At 48.1% G+C, this 9,032-nt stretch overlaps 1 protein-coding gene across 1 annotated transcript; it reads left to right on the plus strand.

Annotated features, from left to right (window-relative positions):
- The first annotated feature begins 4,686 nt into the window (after nt 1-4,686).
- Nucleotides 4,687-5,991, plus strand: LOC143793799 (uncharacterized). Its single transcript, XM_077280780.1, has 5 exons — nt 4,687-4,728; nt 4,819-4,879; nt 4,960-5,043; nt 5,244-5,436; nt 5,596-5,991. The coding sequence occupies exons 2-5, from the start codon at nt 4,820-4,822 to the stop codon at nt 5,619-5,621; spliced, it is 363 nt and encodes a 120-aa protein (XP_077136895.1). The 5' UTR covers nt 4,687-4,728; nt 4,819; the 3' UTR covers nt 5,622-5,991.
- Nucleotides 5,992-9,032: the final 3,041 nt, after the last annotated feature.

Consider the following 9,032-nt stretch of genomic DNA (forward strand, 5'->3'; position numbering starts at 1 on the left):
GAGGTTTATTCCTCGGTGTTGGCAGGTCACCCGGGAATTTTTGGCACCAGAGATCTGGTGGCCAGGTCCTTTTGGTGGCCTTCCTTGTCAAGGGATGTGCGGTCATTTGTGCAGTCCTGTGGGACTTGTGCTCGAGCCAAGCCTTGCTGTTCTCGTGCCAGCGGTTTGCTCTTGCCCTTGCCTGTCCCGAAGAGACCTTGGACACATATCTCCATGGATTTCATTTCTGATCTTCCGCTATCTCAGGGCATGTCCGTTATCTGGGTGATATGTGATCGCTTCTCCAAGATGGTCCATTTGGTTCCTTTGCCTAAGCTGCCTTCCTCTTCCGATCTGGTTCCTGTGTTTTTCCAGAACGTGGTTCGTTTGCACGGCATCCCTGAGAATATTGTGTCAGACAGAGGATCCCAGTTCGTTTCCAGGTTCTGGCGATCCTTTTGTAGTAGGATGGGCATTGATTTGTCGTTTTCGTCTGCTTTCCATCCTCAGACTAATGGACAGACGGAGCGAACCAATCAGACTTTGGAGGCTTATTTGAGGTGTTTTGTCTCTGCTGATCAGGACGATTGGGTGACATTCTTGCCGTTGGCTGAGTTTGCCCTTAATAATCGGGCTAGTTCCGCCACCTTGGTTTCGCCTTTTTTCTGCAACTCTGGTTTCCATCCTCGCTTTTCTTCGGGTCATGTGGAGCCTTCTGACTGTCCTGGGGTGGATTCTGTGGTGGATAGGTTGCAGCGGATCTGGAATCATGTGGTGGACAACTTGAAGTTGTCACAGGAGAGGGCTCAGCGCTTTGCCAACCGCCGCCGCGGTGTGGGTCCCCGACTACGCGTTGGGGATTTGGTATGGCTTTCTTCCCGCTTTGTTCCTATGAAGGTCTCCTCTCCCAAATTTAAACCTCGTTTTATTGGGCCTTACAAGATATTGGAAATCCTTAATCCTGTATCTTTTCGTCTGGATCTTCCTGTGTCGTTTGCTATTCACAATGTATTTCATAGGTCCTTGTTGCGGCGGTACATTGTGCCTGTAGTTCCTTCTGCTGAGCCTCCTGCTCCGGTGTTGGTTGAGGGCGAGTTGGAGTACGTGGTGGAGAAGATCTTGGATTCTCGCCTCTCCAGGCGGAGGCTTCAGTACCTGGTCAAGTGGAAGGGCTATGGTCAGGAGGATAATTCCTGGGTGGTCGCCTCTGATGTTCATGCGGCCGATTTAGTTCGTGCCTTTCATGCCGCTCATCCTGATCGCCCTGGTGGTCGTGGTGAGGGTTCGGTGACCCCTCACTAAGGGGGGGGTACTGTTGTGAATTTGCTTTTTGCTCCCTCTAGTGGTTACTAGTTTTTTGACTCTGGTTTTTCTGTCATTCCTTTTATCCGCACCTGGGTCGTTAGTTAGGGGTGTTGCTATATAAGCTCCCTGGACCTTCAGTTCTATGCCTGGCAACGTAGTTATCAGAGCTAGTCTGCTGTGCTCTTGTCTACTGATCCTGTTCCAGTTATTTCAGCTAAGTCTGCCTTTTGCTTTTTGCTATTTGTTTTGGTTTTGTATTTTTGTCCAGCTTGTTCCAAATCTATATCCTGACCTTTGCTGGATGCTCTAGGGGGCTGGTGTTCTCCCCCCGGACCGTTAGACGGTTCGGGGGTTCTTGAATTTCCAGTGTGGATTTTGATAGGGTTTTTGTTGACCATATAAGTTACCTTTCTTTATTCTGCTATCAGTAAGCGGGCCTCTCTGTGCTAAACCTGGTTCATTTCTGTGTTTGTCATTTCCTCTTACCTCACCGTTATTATTTGTGGGGGGCTTCTATCCAGCTTTGGGGTCCCCTTCTCTGGAGGCAAGAAAGGTCTTTGTTTTCCTCTACTAGGGGTAGCTAGATTCTCCGGCTGGCGCGTGTCATCTAGAATCAACGTAGGAATGATCCCCGGCTACTGCTAGTGTTGGCGTTAGGAGTAGATATATGGTCAACCCAGTTACCACTGCCCTATGAGCTGGATTTTTGTACTCTGCAGACTTCCACGTTCCTCTGAGACCCTCGCCATTGGGGTCATAACAGCCTCCTGCTCCGGTGTTGGTTGAGGGCGAGTTGGAGTACGTGGTGGAGAAGATCTTAGATTCTCGTCTCTCCAGGCGGAGGCTTCAGTACCTGGTCAAGTGGAAGGGCTATGGTCAGGAGGATAATTCCTGGGTGGTCGCCTCTGATGTGCATGCGGCCGATTTAGTTCGGGCCTTTCACGCCGCTCATCCTGATCGCCCTGGTGGTCTTGGTGAGGGTTCGGTGACCCCTCACTAAGGGGGGGGTACTGTTGTGAATTTGCTTTTTGGCTCCCTCTAGTGGTTACTTGTGATTTGACTCTGGGTATGTCAGTCATCCCTTGTATGCTCACCTGGGCCGTTAGTTCAGGGGTGTTGCTATATAAGCTCCCTGGACCTTCAGTTCTATGCCTGGCAACGTTGTAATCAGAGCTAATCTGTTGTGCTCTTGTCTACTGATCCTGGTTCCTGCTAGATTAAGCTAAGTCTGCTTTCTTGCTTTTTGCTATTTGTTTTTGTTTGCATTGTTGTCCAGCTTGTACTTAATCTGTATCCTGTCCTTGCTGGAAGCTCTAGGGAGCTGGTGTTCTCCCCCCGGGCCGTTAGACGGTTCGGGGGTTCTTGAATTTCCAGCGTGGATGTTTGATAGGGTTTTTGTTGACCATATAAGTTATCTTACTACATTCTGCTATTAGTAAGCGGGCCTCTCTTTGCTAAACCTAGTTCATTTCTATGTTTGTCATTTCCTCTTACCTCACCGTTATTATTTGTGGGGGGCTTGTATCCTACTTTTGGGGTCCTTTCTCTGGAGGCAAGAGAGGTCTTTGTTTTCCTCTTCTAGGGGTAGTTAGTTCTCCGGCTGGCGCGAGACATCTAGCGACCAACGTAGGCATGTTCCCCGGCTACTTCTAGTGTTGGCGTTAGGAGTAGATATATGGTCAACCCAGTTACCACTGCCCTATGAGCTGGATTTTTGTACTTCGCAGACTTACCTATTTCTCTGAGACCCTCGCCATTGGGGTCATAACACACACGGCTCTGCTCCATACACCTCGCACACACACGGCTCCGCTCCATACACCTCGCACACACACGGCTCCACTCCATACACCTCGCACACACACGGCTCTGCTCCATATACCTCGCACACACACGGCTCCGCTCCATACACCTCGCACACACATGGCTCCGCTCCATACGCCTCGCACACACACGGCTCCGCTCCATACACCTCGCACACACACACGGCTCTGCTACATCCACACTGTACACCTCCTGACCCCACACAAGGCATTACTTACCTCATCATCATGCAGCACCATGTGGCAACCAGCACAGCCGAGTCCTGCAATCCACGGACGGAGGTCCCGATCATGTGACCCCTGACTCCTCTCCTCCTGTGACCTCATCACAGGTCCTGTGCGCAGAAAGCTGGCAGCCATATGGAAAGGTAAGGGCCCGGGGCATGGCTTAACACAAGGGGGCGTGTCAGCTTGCTTCTCACTCCTGCTGTCTGCGGGATCAGAGCGTCCCATGCGGGAGTGCGGGGCAAAGGCTCAAAACCGGGACAGTCCCGCACAATGAGGGACGGTTGGGAGCTATGCATAAAGGCTTGTCTAAATTTTGCTAGAAAACATCTTGATGATCCCCAAGAATTTTGGGAGAATTCTCTGTGGACTGACAAGACAAAAGGTGAACTTTTTGGAAGGTGTATGTCCCATTACATCTGGCTTAGAAGTAACACAGCCTTTCAGAAAAGGAACATGGGCTGGGGCTGTTTTGCTGCTTCAGGACCTGGAAGACTTGCTGTGGTAAATGGAGCCATGAATTCTTCTGTCTACCAAAAATTCCTGAAGGAGAATGTCCGGCCATCTGTCCGTGACCTCAAGGTGAAGCGCACCTGGGTTGTGCAGCAGATAATGATCCAAAACACACCAGAAAGTCCACCTCTGAATGGCTTAAGTAAAACAAAATTAAGACTTTGGAGTGGCCTAGTCAAAGACCTGACCTTAATTCGACTGAGAAGCTGTGGCATGTACTTAAAAAGGCGGTTCATGCTCTGAAAGCCTCCAGTGTTGCTGAAATACAACAATTCTGCAGATATGAGTGGGCCAAAATTCCTCCAGAGCGTTGTAAAAGACTCATTGCCAGTTATCGCAAAGGCTTGTATCTGCATGACAGTGTGGCAAACATGGGCTCTGATCAGCGGTAAGGCCGCTTTCACATTTGCGCTTGTGTCCGCAGCGTTTCTTCCGCAAATATCCGCATGCGTTGTGTATTCCTATCTTTAACATTATCGACGCATGCGTTTTTGTTTGTTTGCGTTTTGCAGCGTTTGACGACGCATACGTCGTCTAGTCGTCTGCGTCTTGGCGCGGAAATGCAACATGTAGTAATTTTTAGAGGCGTCATTTTGCCGCCTGGAAACGTAAGCGGCTGATTGCGCAAGGTTTGCGCCAAAAAAACGCATTGCAGTCTATGTAAACGCATGCGTTTTGCAGCACATGCATTTGCTTGCATTTGCCGACGCATGCGTCTCAATTGAGAAAAACATGTCTAGACACTGATAAGCCACCCCCCACATACAAGGTGATGAAGGGAGGAAGTGGACATTTGCAGTTCACTACTCATCAGACTGTCTTGCAGACTAGACGCCTCACAACCTCTTGGAGCAGCAAACAAGCAAACAAGCCTCAGAACTATGTGAGTATATCCTATCCAATGCATTTCTTTTCTATAATCTGTGTCTATATGCCCTAATTTCTGCCATTTCTTTCTTTCTGCACACATCAGAATGTCTTCTTCTTCTGATGAGGAAATGCCTGAGCCTGCACAAGGGGAACATGTCAGCGAAGTGAGTATTCACCTCCTCAGATTGGTAAGTATTCACTGTCACATCTACACATATGACAATGTATATTTTCCTTTTTTCAGACCACTTCTTCTACAGCGGAAGAGACTGGGCAGGAGACTGGGCAGGAGCAGCGTAGTCACGGTCGGGTGGCACGGCGGCAGCGTGTAAGTATACCTGGCTGACTGTTTATTGTATCCTCACTTTACAATTCTTGAATCTTCATTTCTTTCTACTTCTCTCTTTCTTTCCCTTTTGCTTCAGCACCAGTGTTTTTTTTATTTCAATATTCATGCCATTCCTCTGATTCTGTTTTCTGTCTTCCGTATGTGAATGCCTCCAATATTAATGTCCTTTTTGTTTTTAGGTTCCAGAAGGGGATGAGGACCTCATTGAGAATGAACACCTCATCTCCCTGGTCCATGAGCGAGTCCCATTGTGGGACACCCGGGATCCACTGCACGCCAACAACGTGACGATCCGGAGGCTTTGGAATGAGGTGGCCACAGCGTTGTGGGATGGCTGGGCCAATGCCCCGGCTCGGGTCCGTTCTGCATTTGGTAAGTATCGCAATGCAGTGTGATGTAGTCAATACCTTGTCCATGCTCACACAACTGTGTATGATGAGAGAAAGTCATTACTTTTTCACAGCACACACAGTTGTGTGACCACGGTCAAAAGACCATTGTCCTAACTATTATGTTTTGTTTTGTCAACAGTGTCAAAAGTCAAAACACGTTGGTGATCGATGAAGGACCGCTTCAACAAGGACCTGCGCCAAGAGAGCCGGCTTCCAAGTGGTTCTGGAGCAAGGATACGAAAATACAAGTACCACCGCATCCTTGCGTTTTTGAGACCGGTCCTTGCACGAAGAACGTAAGTATATTGGTTAAAAAAGAAAAAAGAAAAGTTTTGTATAATACTAGCTTTTTTGGGTCACTATTTTGAATCAGTATTTGGAATGCGAAACCATGAGTGATTGATACATGCAGAAGTGGGGTACGTGTTCTTTGAATCCTTTTCCTCACATGCTTCCTCTCCAGGTTTTGGCTTACCAATACTGATTTGAAATACTGAGCAAATACTGACAGTGTGACAGCAGCCTACACAACAGATCTATACTCATCAAGTCAGGTGTCAGAAATAATGAATTCAGGATGCCAATGGCTCCTGAATTCATTTTTCTTGGCACTTGTCCTGGTGAGTATACATGTGTCTCGTATGACCTCCATCGTCCATTCGTATTTTCCATCAGTATTTGGAATCCAAAACCATGAGTGATTGATACATGCAGAAGTGGGGTACGTGTTCTTTGAATCCTTTTCCTCACATAGTTCCTCTCCAGGTTTTGGCTTACCAATACTGATTTGAAATACTGAGCAAATACTGACAGTGTGACAGCAGCCTACACAACAGATCTATACTCATCAAGTCAGGTGTCAGAAATAATGAATTCAGGATGCCAATGGCTCCTGAATTCATTTTTCCTGGTACTTGTCCTGGTGAGTATACATGTGGCTTGTATAGAGATATGGCTTGTATCGCCTCCATCGTCTCTTCATATTTTACATCAGTATTTTTAATCCAAAACAAGGAGTGGTTGATGCATGCAGAAGTTGAGCATTTGGTTTTATGAAACTTTTCTTCCTACTGTTGCACTCCTGGCTTGCAAATTCTGATGTAAAATTCACTCCAAATAGTGCTAGTGTGACCTTTCCCTATCTGAATGTTTATATAACTCTTGAGTTATCTTTTTGTAAATGTTTGGTATTAATTTTTATTTATTTTTTTTTCACAGCACTTGGAGCTCCACTGTTGACCCAGGTTCTGGAGCGGTCCTTCATCAGTCAGCCACGGACCCGTCCCAGCCATCCTCCAGCGCTGCAGCAAGTGGGCCTGCCACACAACCTGGAGACCAAGAAGCTGGTCCATCAGGTGTTCCCCTTCCCCAGTCCTCTGCCTCTAGCCAATTTTTTATGGGCTCCTCCCGGCAGCGGCAGAGGGCCGCGGACAGGTCACTCATGCCCGAGTTTTTGCACTTGAGCTCGGTCTTCCACGAGGGACTCAAGGCGATGGGTGACCGACTGGATACTGCCATTAGTCATATGAGCACACGTATCCAGGAGGTTACCACAGCCCTTGCCCAAGTGAAAGCCGACCTCCAGAGGCCAGCACATAATTTTTTTAATCAGATAGAACAGGGCATGTCGAAACACCTTAGTCCCGATCTCCAGATTACTGTTATGCAGGCCTGCAATGCTGCTTACGTGCAGGCTATGCAGCAGAGTCGGTATTTTCAGCAGACAGTGGGGGCATTTCCACCAGTGCCCATACTGTCACGCTTTACGTCAATGCCGACATCTGCTGCATACCACTGCACGGCCACCTCCATTCCAAACACTGCCGGACCGTATTATAGCACCAACACCATGCCCAGTGCAGTGGGTCAGCCCACCTCCACCACCATGACAACTGCTGCTCCTGCTTGGGCCTCCTCCACTGCCACCACCATGCTGCCGCCGCAGGACCCTGGCCTGGTGTTCCCCGCCACCACCACAAGACTGCCGTTGCCGGACCCTGCCCTGGCGTTCCCCGCCACCACCACAAGAGTGCCGTTGCCGGACCCTGCCCTGGCGTTTCCCGCCACCACCACAAGAGTGCCGTTGCCGGACCCTGCCCTGGCGTTCCCCGCCACCACCACAAGACTGCCGTTGCCGGACCCTGCCCTGGCGTTCCCCGCCACCACCACAAGAGTGCCGTTGCCGGACCCTGCCCTGGCATTCCCCGCCACCACAACAACTAACCCGCGCCAACCAAAGAAAGGGAAAGGCAAAACAAAGCAAAAAAAAAACATAGCTATCCCTCCCCCCTCACCTCCCAATGTGTCTGTAATGTGTGGTTTGTCTCACCCTTCCAGTGTGTCTCAGCCCTCTCATGTGTCTAGCCCAATCCCTGAATTTCCTGACCCCAGCAGTTTTATAGCGCCTTCTCCTGCCACCGATATGTCGGCTACAATAAGCCAGACCTCACAGCTCGACACCCCACAATATCGCCACTCAACCCCGAGCAGGCGCAGTTAATTTTTTTTTGTTTGTTTATGTTTAATAAACCTGTGTTTTGCCCCAATAAGGTTTGGTTAATTGTGTATTTCGCCGCCGTCAACACACACCGTGCGCCAATAACAAAAAATGCGTCGAACACTTTTTTGGGGGCCACCTCCAACCTCCAGTACTTACTTAGCAAAACACTGAAGCTTGGTGTGTGTTTGGTTGAGAGATATGAGGTTGACCCCAAAAATAACACTTGTATTTTCTCCAAAAACACTTCTTTCAGTTTACTCCGTGACTTTTGGTCGCACACAGAAGACAAAATGGTGGTAATACACAGCACAACTATACTCAACAGGTCGTGTCTTATCAGAAACATTATTTATGACCCCTGACCTGCTGATTTGAGAAATGCATTGTATTACCTCCATTTTATCTTCTTGGTACATTACATATATTTCACACAAAGTGAAGGGACAATGTACGTCATACATGGCATATCTATACTCACCAGGACAAGTGCCAGGAAAAATGAATTCAGGAGCCATTGGCATCCTGAATTCCTTATTTCTGACACCTGACTTGATGAGTATAGATCTGTTGTGTAGGCTGCCGTCACACTGTCAGTATTTGCTCAGTATTTCACAGCACTATTTGTAAGCCAAAACCAGGAGTGGAACTATGTGAGGAAAAGTTCAATAAACACATATGCACCACTAAGCATTTAACTACCACTCCTGGTTTTGGCTAACAAATACTGATGTTAAGTACTGGACAAATACTGCGACACCTAACAGCCATCATCTATACAGTCTGCGGCAAATAGCTACTGGTGAACCAAGACAGGACGCAATGACGTCAACAACCTAAGCCCAAAAACCCTAAGTGGTTTGTTAAAGAAATAGATAGGAGACATGGTGAAGAAAGTAAAACACAATTATTTTATTAGAAAAAACATTAACATTTCAAACATAACTTTACAGACCCGAAGCCAGCAGTACATTTTACACCATATTGTCCTGCCATGGCACACGCCCAATGTCAGAATCAAAAAAGGCAGCAAATTGGTCCCGCATGTGGCCTACTTCAACTGTTGACCGCAGCGGGTG

The sequence above is a fragment of the Ranitomeya variabilis genome, chromosome 1 (assembly GCF_051348905.1).
Source record: "Ranitomeya variabilis isolate aRanVar5 chromosome 1, aRanVar5.hap1, whole genome shotgun sequence".
NCBI classification, from domain to species: domain Eukaryota; kingdom Metazoa; phylum Chordata; class Amphibia; order Anura; family Dendrobatidae; genus Ranitomeya; species Ranitomeya variabilis.